This window comes from Symphodus melops, assembly GCF_947650265.1.
Source record: "Symphodus melops genome assembly, chromosome: 13".
Classification (NCBI taxonomy): domain Eukaryota; kingdom Metazoa; phylum Chordata; class Actinopteri; order Labriformes; family Labridae; genus Symphodus; species Symphodus melops.
Genome location: NC_136703.1, coordinates 5707437 through 5723712, shown reverse-complemented (window position 1 = coordinate 5723712; position 16276 = coordinate 5707437). Strand labels below are relative to the sequence as shown.

General features: G+C 39.8%; 1 protein-coding gene across 2 annotated transcripts in view; it reads right to left on the bottom strand.

The window, feature by feature from the left end:
• Window positions 1-16276, bottom strand: part of sema3bl (sema domain, immunoglobulin domain (Ig), short basic domain, secreted, (semaphorin) 3bl) — a 67969-nt gene that overhangs the window by 20338 nt on the left and 31355 nt on the right. For both annotated transcript variants that reach the window (XM_079360370.1, XM_079360371.1), the window contains exon 4: window positions 10442-10561. In XM_079360370.1, coding sequence (XP_079216496.1) covers window positions 10442-10561 — 120 coding nt within the window. The remainder of the gene's footprint in view (window positions 1-10441; window positions 10562-16276) is intronic.

Sequence of the window (16276 nt, the reverse complement as noted above, 5' to 3'; positions counted from 1 at the left end):
ATTAACACAGACAGTTGAAAGACAACATGTCTCAACTCAAGTTGTAATGTCCTCAATGCTCTTCAGACTACGGAGTTTATATAAAAGCCAGACTACATTATGTTCATCAATCTTTCCATGTTAAAAACCCTTTTTACCGTCTGCTTTGAAAATACAGTAAGCTCACTGGAAAACCTGAGATTAATTATTTTGTTCAAGAAAATGATTCCAAGTATGGGCACACAGTCGAATAACCCAGAGCTTTATTAACAGGGTTGATTACATTAAATAAAAGTCATTCTTCTTTTTTTCTGTCCCATTGTTCACACACAAAAAGGGGACCGGAACTGGTTTCATTCTCAGCCTGTGTTTCAGATTTATTTGTCCTTCTACTGAACTCTGCATCTGTCTGAGAACTAGGACGCTGTCTGAGAACGAGGAAATACTGAATCAGTGTAGTTTGCCAGACTTCAGACAAATTGTTCCTCTTAGTTCCCAGCGCACGAACAAGCCAGAGAGCTCAGCTGTATATTGAGTATAATCAGCAGGATAACAAAAGACATGACATAGTTATACACTCAGATTCCAAGCTTTATTAAAAGACAAATATTTGCCAGCAGATATTGTATAAAAACAATGTTTTTAAATCCTTAATCTGTATGAAAACTGACCACAAAATAACTGAGCAAGCAAACATGGATCATTATTAGGGCTCCACCAATATAAGATTTTATGGGCTGATACTGATAATGGAGAGGGGAAAAAACAGATATTTTTCTTACATTTAAGTTTGATCTGTAGAGATGATATAGACACACATTTATTGTGTTGATCCCTCAAAGGCAGTTGTCAAACACAAAAGATATATAATGGAGAAAAGATGGTCACTCAACTGGAAAGTAACTAATGCTTAACAAATTAAATAGACCAACATATTTTAGAAATCTTTAAAAAAAACTTGTTGAAAACTAAAAATGTTATTTATTTGGCAGTTAACAAACTGAAACAAATGAATGGGCCTTTTTCACACATAACAAAATACTTCTTCTTTTGTATGTATGAAAGCTTGTATTCTTGCTGGCATTGTTTTAATACTTTTCAACAGTCTCTTTTGTTTTTGACTTCCAAATAGTTTCAAGCTCTTCACACAGACTTGCTTTAGATGAAACTTTTGTGCGATCAATCTTTGTATTTACTAAATCCAGAATGTGTTCAATAGGATTCAAATCCAGACTTTGACTTGGCCAGTCCATCAGTTCCATTCCTCCAGATTCCTTTTTCTTAGTTGAGCTTTCTTTGCACAGCTTTGAAGTATTCCTCGTGTCATTGTCTTGTTGGGATAAGAACACACGACCAATCAGATTCAGTCCAGTAGAGGTTCTATGATGCTGTTGTAGACGTTCTTGTTCATAATACAGTTAATTTTCAGTAATTTGCACTCGCTGTTTTCACAAATGGAACCCCATAAAAGACTCTCCACCATGGTTCACTGTGTGTGCAATGCATCAAAATGTTCTCCAGCTTTTCTGCTGTGAATTTGGCTCCTGATTAAAAAATCTTGACAAAACCCTTCAGGATCTTTATCTAAAAAACATGCCAGAGAGAAAACAAGCTTTTGGCATCTAATCTCACAGCCCCTCAGACTCCATTTGTCCCTCTCAGAAGACCAGTCAACTTCACCCAGACATTTATTTTTGTTTGTTTAAAGATAAAACGTTCAGTTTTAAATGCGCTTCCAACATTGACACGAAACTTTTGTTGAATTTTTGTTTTGTTTTGAGAGAAACGCTGAGGAAGTAAGGAGGTATTTAAAATAGCAAAACACTTTTGTATTCCTTTTGTCATTTAACAGTTATTTCACCAGACAACCACTGGCCACGTCCTTTGATTGTGCATTTTTTTTCTGGGTCAAAAACAGGGTCACTGCAATCAAAAGGGAGTTTTGTGTTATCCTTTTTTTACCACATTAAGCCACATCAAAGTCTCTGTCAGAGCAGCCTGGCTGTGATCTATGTGAGGCCGAACATTATTCCAGGGAAAAAGGTGGAATAAAGGGCGACACAACCTCTAGTAAGATTGTCTATGAGTGATTTAAGTGCCCTGACAGTGACCCTCGTCTGTTACTCTCTCTTCCTCTCATAGACAATAGAGTATTGTTACAGAGAGGGTGAGTCTTTCACTGAACTGAGATCACAGGGGAGATGATGACATTGAAGTCAGCGGGATAAAAATACTGGAGGAGGCAGATTGGACAATGCAAACACCCACGCACACGATGGTTTGTACGTGCACCGACACATTCGAGCTCGTGTAATAATAATAATACGTGCTGAGAAACATGGACGGAGCAAATTGGTCCTGCCAGAAACACACCAAAGATTAAATATACACTGGCATATCTAGCAGGCCTTAGGAAATAAGAAGAGACAGTTTGTTTCATATTTGATCCATTTGTAGCATTTTGACTGTTCATGAAGTCGTCTGAATGAGTTCTGCAGGTGTCAAAGTGAACATGTTCAGCACACGTCTGAAACAAACTCTCACAAATAATCAAACTTGAGGTGGTGAGAAATATTCAAGATGTATACTCTGAATCTTCTACATTCCTTTAGTGCTGCAGAACAGTGCGTTTTAATTTAGTCCTTTCACTGGAGTCTGTGCATGGTAAGGATCATTTATTAATAGGTTTATAAGTTGAACCACATGTAAGTTGGAAATTGATTATTTAAAGAAAGGTGTCACTTTGGCATATTATGCTTTCAGAATGTGAAGGCTTTCAGACGAGCACGTTTCCAGATGGGAAGTAACAAAGTACAAATGCTTTTCTTGAAGCTATGAGCGATTTACAATACATTTCAGAGCCTCTACTTTAACTTTCTGCAGGCAAACACTTGTGCGTTCATTTGCCGCCTCTGCATCTAAAAGATAGTGAACAAAAGATGCCATTCTTGAAACACATGCATATTCCTTTTATACATGTGTTGTTCGTTCACTTTGTGGCCGAGTGAACCTTTGCCCTCTTTTCTTGCATCACACTCACTGCTTCCATTATTTCTCTCTCTCTCTCTCTCTCTCTCTCTCTCTCTCTCTCTCTCTGAGGATTTTCTCGCCACTTTTTGTTCACTCATTTGTCATCTTTTGTCTTTCAGCACCTCTTTGCTCTCTGGATACTGAAGTTAAACATCACTGCATCTCTGTGTTTCCAATCAGTGTGTGTTAGTGGTTAAGTGTGCGTGTGTGTGTGCAAATGAGACCTTAGGTTTGTGGTTTGTTTGTGTGTGCATGTGTGTGTGTCTGTGTTATCTCATTATGATAAAGGGGAATAGTGTGGCAGCCTGTGCAGCTGATTAGACTGTCAAAGTCACTCTGCCAAGACAAATACACAAAAGGGCTTGAGAGAGAGAGAGAGAGAGAGAGAGAGAGAGAGAGAGAGAGAGAGAGAGAGAGATGGAAATATTCTGAGCACTTTGTTCACAGCAGTGCCAAGCCAAACACATCAGGACCAAGTGACTACAAATTCCATATTTGTGTTTACCACTAAGTTATTTTTGTCATATGCGGACATAGTGGCAACTTCTCAGCAAACATGCGGTGTCTTTTCAAAAGATCGGTCTTGACCAAAAGTGCTAAAGAAAAAAAGAATACCCGGAGTAATGTATGTTAAAGTAAAAGTTTCTTTGAACCAAAGAGCTGCTTGTCTTCTTTTTGGACTCACCCTTTCCAACAATATTAAGTCATACAGCATAAAAGCCATTGTACCAAAGCCACCTCATGCTTTTTCAATGTTATTGGAGCAGACTGTTGTATTTTATTGAGTATTAAAAGACCTGATCTTATTTGTCTTTTCTGGCCGCAGGTGGTTTGGTGTTTTTTTTCACATTTATTAACAATGCAATGGCACAAGAAGCAAAAGTTTCTTTTAACTCATCAGAAGAAATAAATTGTACAATAATTAAATGAAGACTGTCTAAATGTCGAAGAAAACTACAAAATGTATCCATAATGCAAAGCCATTGAAGAACTCGCTTTATACAACAGATTACACTTATTATTTAAGAGACAATGTGCATGCAGGAGATGCAGTAAATCAAGTTGGGAAAAAAAGGAGACATTAAGGTCCCACAGTGCAGAAAGTTCTGCAATAATGAACAAAGGCTTCTCTTTTTAAATGTGATGATTTGAAACATCTGTTCAGGTTTTTTCTTTAATCCTCAAAGAGCCATTATTGCCACAGTTTTCAAAGTTGACCCCCCCCCCCCTTTTGGCAACTGATTATTAGTCCAAATAATCCTTGTGTGTGTGGTGTTCATCAAACAGGTTTGATATTCACGATTCCAGGTGGGGCTGCCTCTGGAATACCTGCAATAGCCGATAAGAGCCAGCAGATTGGAAGGCGTCACCAGTCGGAACTTTTCCACGCTCGCTTTTCAGATGACGTCAATTGTCCTCCATATTAGTTTCTCTTCTACAGTCATGATTGAAGTTAGTGTGAGATCTCGTCTCTGTGGAATCGCAACTTTGTTTGCGTTACTTTAACTGATAGGTGTGTGGTCTTGTGATCAGGCCGGATCTTTGGTTCAAAGGATGAGGATGTGAAAATCAGTTGAAACGGTCCCTGTGTTTGTGGTCTCCAGCGTTCTTAAAATCTTGTATGAATCAAAAATTGTCTTGTGTGGAGCCCACATTTTTTTCATAGTCTGGTTTAAAACACATTATTGTGTGGAATATTATAGTTTGACTTGAACTTCGAAAATCTTGAAAATCATCTTGGCATACAAATACACTTCTTTGAAATACCAGTGGACTTGGCCAGTCCACCCTGTTTAGTAAGTTAATGGCTGGGCTCCCTATGTCAACACTCAAGTCTCACTTCAATTAAAGGATTGGAAGTTCCCTCTCATTTAATCTTCTTTTTGCATCGAGTATAGAGAAAGAGGGTGAGCCATGACGAGAGCTGATGAGGAGTTATGGTTATGATTACAGATATAAAATATTAAATGGACTGGAAATGAAGCACAAATGGCACAAAAAAAGTCATAACTAATAAAACAGAAGACTTAATTCATCTCCAGTTTGAAGGGCCTCTATCCAAGGACAACATACATGGGAAAATAACTGGGTAATTTATAAGCAATTATTTTTTATTATGGTTTCAATCTTTTAGTCAACATTTTTATCCACATTAAAGCTGCACTACTGACCCTGCTGAAAAGCTTTTCCCCACTGGATTGAAAAGTGTCCCATGATGGAATTCTGCCATCATGGCGAGAGGAAGTGGGGGAGTCGGAAAGTTTTTCAAAGAACGCTGAAGCTGAGAAGTGAAAGTGTGCTTTTAGTTTGAAAAGGACTATCAGATCGGGCAACTTCCTTCTGAGGAGCTCAGTCATTGATATGTCACTGCATCCTTGGACAGGAAGGGGCCGATTGCGTCACAGTATTATTGTTACATTGAGTGTGTTATATGATCCGCAATCGAAGTATGCCATTTTTTTTGGTTGTTATAAATGTCTGGATGTACACTTGATCATTCAGAATTTTTCAGAATGACACGAGAAAGTTGAACCGCCCCACAATGCGCTCCTCTCAGACTCTCCAATAACGGAGCTCTACACCTAGCAGCATACGAATACAAGTAGCTGTACTGTAATATGCTTTAAATGTTGTTTAAATATTACTTGATTGCGCAGCTGTCTTAGTAATGAACAGATGTGTATTTTTGATGGCCTTGCTATGTTAAATAGTTTTAGTGCAGCTGTTGAGGTTGAGCTTCACATGGTGACAAGAGAGTCAGAGCAGGAGCTGCTGGTGACATGAACGGGAAACCTTCACTGACTAAACGGTCTCAATTGAGCTCATACTGAGCGTTCTCCACAGGCTATGAGGTCCTGGGTCCTTTGGCTCATAACTTCCTTTCTTTTTCGTTTGCCTTACTGCACACTTGTTCTCATAAATTTATATTTGAATGTGCACGTCTTTCATCATGTTTGTGTGTGTTACTGTCTGTTTCTCTGCATATTTATGTGTTCAAGTTTGTGTCATTGGTTTTGTTTAGCGTTGTGTGCTTTGTGTGTGTATTCATGTGTGTGGGTTCGGGCCCTCTGCGTGTCATCACTGAAATATGGTGGTTTATTTTCACATCGATGACACTCCTTGAGCAGCCATGTCACTCACCATGGGGTCTCAGTTTGTGTGTGTGTGTGTGTGTGTGGGAGAGAGAGGGTGTGAGGCTGAAACAAATGTCAGTTAATAGCTTTTGAATCATGAACACCATGTGCAGAAAATTCATCTAAAGATACCTTAAGCACTTTTAGAAATAAAACTTCATGTTTCCAACATAGTTAAGGAAACAAGGCGACTTTACTATGACTGAATTTACTATGATATAATTTAAATTCAGTGAAATATAATTTTGTTTCAAAAACCACTTAAAGAAACTTTTGGCAGTCTTGAACTGTGAATTGTGAATTGATGTAATGCTGTTCTACAATATATAATATCTGAATGGTTTTATTTATTTCTGTATTTGGAAAAAAGTGTGACATATAGTTGGATTCAATCCAATATCAATAGTTTCTCATAGAGTGAGAGTGAGCCTATTCTTCACTTCAACACAGCTGACATAGAAATGCGTCTAATTCAATTTATCTTAAGGTCGACAAAATCTCTGATGCTTTAGTACTTTCCAATACCTCATCTTCGAAAACAATCCAATCTCCATTATTTTAATGATCTGTAGTGTCCAATTGTGCTTGACTGATTAGAAGCAGGGTTAGTCATTCTCTACAGATACTTTAAATATTTGGGTTGACATTTTCTTTAGGTTCTGACAGAAATTAAAAACTCATGTGCTCTGAAAAAGGAACAAATCATCTTTAGCAACTGTAAGCCTGTGAAAAACGTCGACCAATGTCTGCCTCGAGGTACCAATCTGATGAACCAATCACATCTTTCCTGTCTCCCTGCTTGTTCTCTACCCCATGCATGCACGAGCCCACACTCGAAGCATGAGTCGAAGTCTGCTTCTGGACCAATGGTGATTGTGCATGTAAGGGAGGGGTGTGGCTTTTGAAGGTGCACAGGGGGGAGAGGGTGGGTGTAGATGGAGCATTGAGGGAAAGCTTCTTTCAAAATCATTTTAGTTTTTGAAACTTACCAACCCTGCCTTTTATCAACCAGCTGATATCAACAGATAACATGCAGTGACTATCAGTATCGACTTATTGCAAAATGTATCAATTTCAATATAGGTATCAACCCCAAAAATCCCATATCGGTCTGGCCCAAGTATACTCAGTATCTTCAGTCATAGTTTAACCACAAGCTGCCATGAGTGAAATAAAGACTACTGTCTGAATTCCACAAAATCATTGCCAACATATTTGTGTATTATTTTGGCTTTTGAAAAATCAGAAATATGACATCTGTAAATATTGGCTGCCTACTGTTGGCCTTGTAAATTCCTTGCAGCTGTAAATCTGCTACCCTACTTGTATCTGGTACCCTACATAACCCTACTTAGTATTTCTTGTATAGAGTCAGGCATAAGATTGATGGGAAAGATGTCAAAATAAGACTGTGACCAATACAAAGAAAGAAGAATGGAAGGGTGGGATAAGAGAGACAGAAAAAAGTTTGTGTATGTCTGCCTCAAACTGAGATGAAACACCCACAAAGTCAAAGGTCATCCCACCCAGAGTCCCGTCCGAGGGATCGTGGCCTCAGTGCTCTGGAGAGGTCACACAAACAGACGAGTGTGTGTTCTCTACCAGTTAATGATTGGTTAAATAAATGGACAGGCTCCCTGTGGCGTCTTTCATCCAGACAGACTTAAGGAGCTGAAAAGACGCAGGTTGTAGTCTGAGTGATGGTGGAACAGACACACTTAAAGACACACATATGTAGAAGGATAGTATCCTCACACATGTCAGGACAGCTGAAGTGCTTTTATCACACGTGGTTGTTCAGCCTGGGAGTGATTTCATGCCCAACTCGGCATAAACGCACAGTCTTTAGCACATACACACATTACCTTAGGTAAATAAAACAAATGCAGCTATTTTGCTAGTTTGTTTGGAGAGGTTTATGAAGGACAATAGGTAGTATCATTTTTTTGATAAAATTTAACAATTTCTTTCTCTGTTTCTCTGTTCTCATTTATTTATAAATGGCAGTCGAGGCTAACCTCCAGAATTCCTTTACTTACTGTGCCTAAATGTGCATGCATGATATATTTGGAGCTGCACTGACCTGCATTCGTGTAACTCTAGATTTAATTTTTTAAAACACAAAATCATTAAAGGCTCGATTGGTTTCCAGGAATTGACGAGGTAATTTGCTTTACCAAATGTTTCTTGGACAGCAACTCCTGTGTTCTCGTCCCCGGGTCCCGGGTTCCCAGCAGAGCTCAAACAAGGGACCTACTTTTTTAAAAAGTGGTTGCCCAGTGCCACCATTCAAGGATACAACTTACTCAGAAGGCTGAAAGTTATTCAGGTTGAGCAGAGGAAGACATGCACTGTTTTTTATGATGTGCCATAAAACACTGGAGTCCAAAAACCACACTGAGGATGACAGATTGAGGGTGAGTTGGAAAATAGCACCGAGAGAACACACACAGCGACAGGCACCTAAACCCACAAGAAAATATAAATGCAGCAATGTACTTCTGCATTTTACATGCACACACTATTCACCAACCACACACTCTTTCCACGAAAGGGTTGGCACTCTCCCACCCCGCTGTCTCATTTCCCTTTTCTTTACTTTTTACCAACATCCAGCTTTCCTCTCCCTTATGCCCAGTGTGACCCCCTCCTGCTGGGCCCGGCAGGGCGGCACACTGGGACGCCGTTTGGAGGACTGCCGTGAACAGCCAGCTACAGCTTGCCTTAATAGCTCCATTCATTCGTCTGTGTCATTCAAATGGCTTCAAGTGTGAGGCTCTGCAGAGGGTCTCCCCGAGCTGAGTGTCTGTGCAGGGAGTCAGCCAGTGTGGTTGAAAAGATGCATATGGGCCCGACGCTGCGGCTGAGTAGCCCTACAGAAAGACTCATGGCAGAGCTGCCTGCTAAAGCTTAACCTCGAACCCCGGGGACGTGAGCACAGAGAAAGGCTAGTCTGAGCTGTTTAGAAAAAAAAAAAAAAATCTTGGCATCAACCATATTTGTTTTATTCATCTGGTTTCCCCTACATGACTCCGCAGGGGACATCCATTGGTTCCTTATCCTCTCAAATGTACCCCATGTTCTGCCTCTATACTGCCATGATAATAGACAGGCCATTATACCCACATTTCTTCATCTTTTTTTGTTACTGATCCATTGTAGGATTTCACTTTTTTTTAGATCGTTTGTTCTCTCCTGTCTGTATGTTGGCTTTGTTGTTAAGTCTTCTGGCAAATATAAGCTAGTAACGTGCACTCTAAATACCCAACATCAAATGTTTAAGACAAAGTAAGAAACAATTTTTTTGGAGGACGCCAAACCAAAGATAAATGATTTTTAGACTTTTTAATTCGATGATGATAGAAACTTTGTTGCATTATATCATGAATGTGTTTGTTAGCTTATCAGCTCGTTATTTCTGAGATTTCTTAAGTATAAAAAGTTGAGCCATGCACAATAAGTGACACCCCAGTTTTAATGGGGGGACTTTATTTTATAAATGACCCGCTTTATTTCTTGCAAATTCTTTTATTTTAATTCCTGAGATTTATTTTGGGGCCTTTTGTCTTCATTTGATGGACATGGTATAGAGTTGGAAACAGGAGAGAAGTAATGAAAGGAGGTAAAGGAGCCACAGGCCAGACTAGAACCAGGACCGTCCGCCTGGAGGACCACAGCCTCCCAAAGGGGCCACAACCTAACCACCAGGCCATCTGCGCCCCCCTTTTTTTCCTTTCAAATTCTTAATAGAAAAATATCACTGTGGAAATCTATTTGTCATTTCCAACCCCTGTAGTCGGAAAAGTCCATTTAAAACTTTGCAGCCTTTGTACTTGCTTCACAGCTCATTAAAATTCAATATAATTTATTGTTTCCAAACATTTCCTTTAGGAAATTAAAACAGTGCAGCAAAAGTTCAGTAGGCATACAAAAAAAACGTGGGTCTTACTTAACTGTGACAGCTGTATATCACAGAGTTTTCTGTAAAAACCAACTTACTTATTTATGGCATGTGGTTACAAACACAAATGAATTATGTTTTTGTCTGCCTGTGTGTTTTTTGTGTGTGAGTGATGTGCTGAGACATTTCCCCTGAGAAGATGGGATTTAGGCCCCCACAGTTTCCCTGCACAAACCACACACACACACACACACACACACACACACACACACACACACACACACACACACACACACACACACACACACACACACACACACACACACACACACACACACACACACACACACACACACACACACACACACACACACTGTCTTACTGAACCAGGCCTTACCTCTCCTCTGTGTCCAACGTAGATGAAGGCACACATGGGCTGGAATGCACCAGTCCCACAGGCCAGGAGGTGGGTGCGGTTGTAGGGCTGCAGGAGTCGAACAAAGTTGGCACACTCCGTCTGTAAAACACAAATACACACGCACATTTAAGCCTTGTATTTTACATACAGTAAAGTGAGATGATTTGTGGCTTGTGTTGCATTGCGGCAGGGTGGACTTTTTTGTGTGACCCTGTAGAAAATGAACCATGCACAACTTTCCGTTTAACTAAAAAAACTGTATTTCTATCCAGATCGAGCATGCACGTTCCACACATACAGTAGACACATCCAGACAGACTCCCATCAGGGAGTGAAGGGCCCTTGAATAAATTAAATCTCACAGTGCAACAGTGTCATCCAAATGTAGACAAGCTGATTTTCAGGGAATTGAGCAGAACCAAAATGATTTCTTCACAATGCTTATTGATCCCACATGTTTGTGATAAAGGCCAGAAACGAGTTTTTATACAATGAAATTTGATAACTCAGGATTCATATCTCTTATTTACGGACTTTGGCCAGAGTGGCCAAGATGATGTTGTAAAACAAGTTTCATCTCCATCAGGTCAAGAGAACTTTTTCAAGATGTGTGAAACGCAATAAAATACCAGAGAGCTAAAATCACAGTGACTTAAAAAAAGTTCATTCTGACATTTGACAGCATTAAAACTTTAATGTTCTATAAATTGATCAGAAAAATGGAGGCAAAGCGTTTAATGGAAACAAAGACTGGGGGGGGGGGGGGGGGGGCTGAAGGAGACGATGTGAAACGATGAAACTCAAATCGGAGCAAGAACAAAAGGAGTGGAGACTGAGGAAACAAGTATCAAGATTTTCTGTACTCGAATGAGAACTACAGGAAACAGAGGGCACAAATACTTCCTTCTTCCTGTCTGCAACAGCAGCTGACAAAAGAGGGTGTCAGCGAAAAAGGAAGGAATCGGCCAGGTGTCACTCTCAAGTTAGAAAGGGTCAAAGTCATATCTGCACAATGAGCGTCGGGGGCGGCACTGCTTAAAAGATGTGGACGCATGTTGTGAGTTTAAGATGAACTGAACGTGATCGAAGTGTGTCGGTGAATGTCTCTAATTAACTCCACTCTGATTACGATGCTTTCATGTGCACATGCTCAGGTCTCTTTTAGTTTTTAGATTCCATATGAAGTTTGTTACTCAGTAAATCTGTCATTATCTGTTTGTGTGTGGCCTCTGTCCTCTTTAAAGTTTCACTCAGACGCACATTGTTGATCATTTCCTCGAGTGCTTTGCAGCGCTGCAGATCTGATGTAAACCATGTCACTGCAGAGCAACACATAGTTTACATCATCACATTCTGCTCTATTCAAACAACGTTGGGCCAGTAACAAATTCACCAGAAACGTATTTGTGCGAAAAAAGTTTCAGCCCATACATAAAAGAGCATCAAGCTAACAGCAGAACATTTCTGTTACAGAAAAGGGAACCTATAAAGATATTGTGACAGCGTTAACATATTGTTAATCATCCTTCAATTGGCTGGAATGATCTACCAAAGGTAAAACTTCAAAGGCTGCACTTAGCACACTCTCTACAGGAGATATATGAGGCCGGGGAAAAGATACCAAGTCAGCTTTCAACAAATAGAAATCTGTCTCTCCCGTGTTTCCACTCAACTACTCAGGGAGTCGTCTTCCTCATCCGTGTAGCCAAGGAGAGCAAAGTGTGGAATGACATGTTGAAAATAAGAAATATGTCTCTGCTCTCCCACCCTAGGATCTGGGGTTTAACATATGTGTGGTCTTGCGGAGATTAAGTGTCAATAAAGGGAGTGGTGTCAAACTGAACATGGAGTGGTTTGCTTACTAAATCTTGTTTTGTCTCACTGGAAGAGCTCAGGGAGTAGTTTCAACATCTCGCCAGGATTGGAAATTGAGAAATGTTTTCGCTACATTACTAAGCCAGGGTCAAGGCTATTTTTTGGCAACAAAAGAGCTGAGTGTTCATTAATTAACCTTTTATTATCAAGGGGTTGATGATAAACCACACTCTTTCCCAGCTGCAACAAAGTGCCCATTCACACATTTCAAACTTTGACGCTGCCCACAGAAACCTCTGTTCCGTGTCTTTGTCGTTTTGAAAGTCATGTGTAGAACTTTTTTTTCCTAACAAATGTGTATTATTAACATATACATACAAGAACACTGCCAAAACCTGCAGAGTCTCAGAGCCTTTACGTTCTGCAATACCAAGACTGGTCTCCCATGAAGCATTGGTAACATTGAAGCATATTTCGGAAAAGAAAAGTATTTACAAACAAAGATAAATATTAAATTATATAGTAATTACTGGTTCAATTAAAAATGTAGGTTTTAAATAATAAAAGAAAAGAAAAAAGTTGAGTAAAGGTAGACATCCGACATCCAGTCCAGTGAATGAATTTAAAAGTTTTTTGCAACATTGGACTTGGACAGAAAATCATCTGACTGCTTTTTAATATATTTAAAGAGAAAAACTTTGGATCAGTGACAAGAGAAAGTGACTCCAGGGATGGGGAGTGAAGGCAAATGTCACAAGGCTTTACTGGAAAATGTGGTTGTGAAATAGAAGTGTTGACAATACCACAGGCTACAAATCATGTTTAATCAGTCTTCTTTGTTAACAGTAAGTAAAACACAGCATCATAATTTGACAATGATTTATCAATGTTTAAATACGCTATAAAAACATGCGGTTTGGTCAAGAACAGGAAAGTTGTTTCTTACATTTTCTGGGATATGAAGTGGTTTTGGCTAAATGTATCATTGATGAATGACTGAGTGTGCTTGTGTGCTGGATCACAAACACAATATTTACACAGGATACTTCAATACCAAAATATTTTGGTTTTAATTTGGAGGATAGGTTCTTCCCTGTATGCCAAGAGTTTGTGACAGTGGCATTCGCTTAATGTTGAATAACCATTTCATTGGTGGATGATGATAGTCAATTTAGTCTAACAGTGCGCTGCTGCTGCTGCTGCTGCTGCTGCTGCTGCTGCTGCTGCTGCTGCTGCTGCTGGGAAATGTTTTCTTTGTATTTTTTTTTGTATTACTTAGCAGTATGAACATGAACTATAAAATTCAATCCAAGCTGTTTAAGGCAGTCCTTTCCTCGCCTTGGCATTGTGATGACATTAAACATGTTGGGTATGGCTGTAGGTCTGGTCTTTTGCAAATTGTGTTGTTCAATGATGTGACCGTTGTCAACAACCAATAGGAGCGGTTTCGCCAGCACCAAACAGGAAGCTGCAAAGTAGGAAACATTGTCGGGAGGTAAGGAACATGTGCTTCTTCTGGACTGTGGAAAAGGAGGTGAAACCGGTTGGAGTTGTCGAGAAAGCAAAGAATTCCTCTTTGGCATGTCCCCCACTGTGTACCAAGTTAGAATACAGATGGAGAAAAAGGAGGACAGAAACGGCTGACACCCTCAAAACCCTGGTGAGTATGCTATAGCGAGCCAGCTTCAACCCTGTAGATTGTGATGACAAAACTGGTTCCAGCCAGTAGTATGGACTCAATCATTATTCTCTGCATTTCAAGCTCACAACACAAAAAAAGAGGCAATCATTGTTCTCTTCATAACTACTCTTCTACGGTTTTCTGCTTCCAAGTGGTAGATTTAAATTTCTACCCAGAGCATGATCCTCCAGTCTTTGCTAAATCTTGGTCTGTAACTAAAAACCCTTTGAGTTGGAGCCACATTGTCTTCAGATGTAAGAGGGTGTCAAACACATTAAAGGGTTTGTTGTGTGTGTTGTTCAAAGGGTTCTAGAGTGGCACGAGTGAAGTGGAGGAAGCTTGGGGAAGTAATGCGCTACTGCTTTAAAAAATATAGTTTGATTGAAATTCTCCTTTAATGTCCATGTAGTGCTGGATAAGAGCTAACAGCTAAAAGTCCTCCAGCATCCAAACATGTTCTGTGACAAATGACCCGGGCAGGGAGCGGCTCGTTTGGACATGGAGAGTAGTTTCCAGTATAAACAGCCAATGTTCAGTGGAAAGAAGTCAGATTCAGTAATACTAACAGGAAATGAGGACTAACACATACACATAAATATGCACAAGTACAGGAGTCTCGCGAACAGGACCTCATACACAAACACAATCGTGGACACACACAAACATCAAGAAGCAGTTCAAAGACAGACTGCTGAGATGTACAGGCCCTCTCCAAGTCTTTGGTCTCAGTCGTCGTTTGATCCTCAAAGAAGCTAGTTTTCTAAGTACTCGTGATTGATTTTCAGTCAGTGCCGAAAACATTCAGTCCAGGAGCGAAGCTCTCGCCAGCGTGGATGAGATGATTTTTCCAAATATCTATTAACCAGTCCCACATTGTAGCAAATCAAATAATCTTTTTATGATAGAAAACCACAGCCACCTACTTGGCTTCCTGGCAGACTCAGTGCTGCAATGAGGTTTACCGTCATTTTAGCAATAAAAGGCAAAAAGGACGGGAAGAAACAGACCCAACTTTGTCTCTGCAGCATCTTTTTCTCGTTACCATTAAATACAAAGAGCCATAAAGAGGAGCTTCTGTTGTGTATCAAATCTGGAGCCCACATGCACTATCAGTGTAAACAGTAGAGAATACTTTCAGACTGAGGAGGCTCCAAATCTTAAAGGTTTTGATCAAGAACATGTTTGATTAATGCTTAAATCAACGAGAAGAATCAAATAGTAAATAACGTGTTTGACTTGGTTTTTGATATTCGCTGGATGTTGTGAATTCGTTCTGCCAGTGTGATGTTTATAAATGAAGGAGATGCAATGTCTTTATCAAGACCACTTGTCCTGTTCAGGGTCACGGGGTGGCCGGAGCCAATCCCAGCAGTCACTGGGCAAGAGGCGGGCTCACACCCTGGACTGGTCTCCCATCAATTACAGGGCAGACTTCTAATTGTGACCAGAAAAAAAAAAATCTTTCATAATGCTTCTTGTTTGCTTGTGCAAAGGTTTAAGTAAACAGAACTACACTATTAAAACTTGGCAACACTACCTGCTTGGTTAAAAGAAACAAGAATAGAGTACATAGTTATTCTTTATATGCACCTAGGGCCTGATTGATATTGTTTTTTGTGTGGCTGTTATCAACTAGGGATGGGTACGAGCACTCGAGTACTCGCCGCTGACTCCATTGCAATTAATTACTCGCACACCTGTGCAAGAGCTGCTTTTGGCTCATACAGCGTTATTCTTGTGACCCGATATCTTTCGAAGATCTATCTTCAGACATCGATTGATATAGACATACACGCACATTTCTTTCATTGAGCTCTCAAATGCTTTTATCAAACACCTGAAGGTTTATAATAAAGACTATTTTTTTAAGTTGAAGGAAAGCCTTTAATGACCTGAATATCAAGAGTGCACTGAAACACTAATCTTAACTTTGAAATGAACAATTTTAAATCAAAGTAATATTTTGAAAAATAACTTAAATGAACAACGCTTGTTTTATTGGCACATATCTGGGATAAAATCAGCTGATACAGGAGCGCTGGTGGTTGGAGCGTGTGCACCATGTACAGAGGTTACTCGTTTCTGGCATGTCATTCCACAATCTCTCTCCCTATCCTATCCACTGCCTTATCTCCACAAAGCACAAGATAAATATTTAAGATTAGCCAATACAAATAGTCCAGGATATGTTAATATTGGATATTATTATCGGCCGGCTAATAAATCAGTTAGGCTCTATTTTCATTAACACCAAGCTACACTCAAGCCTCTTACTTTCCTAACCTCAGAGAGAAAAAATGCCAAAGTATAGATTCAAA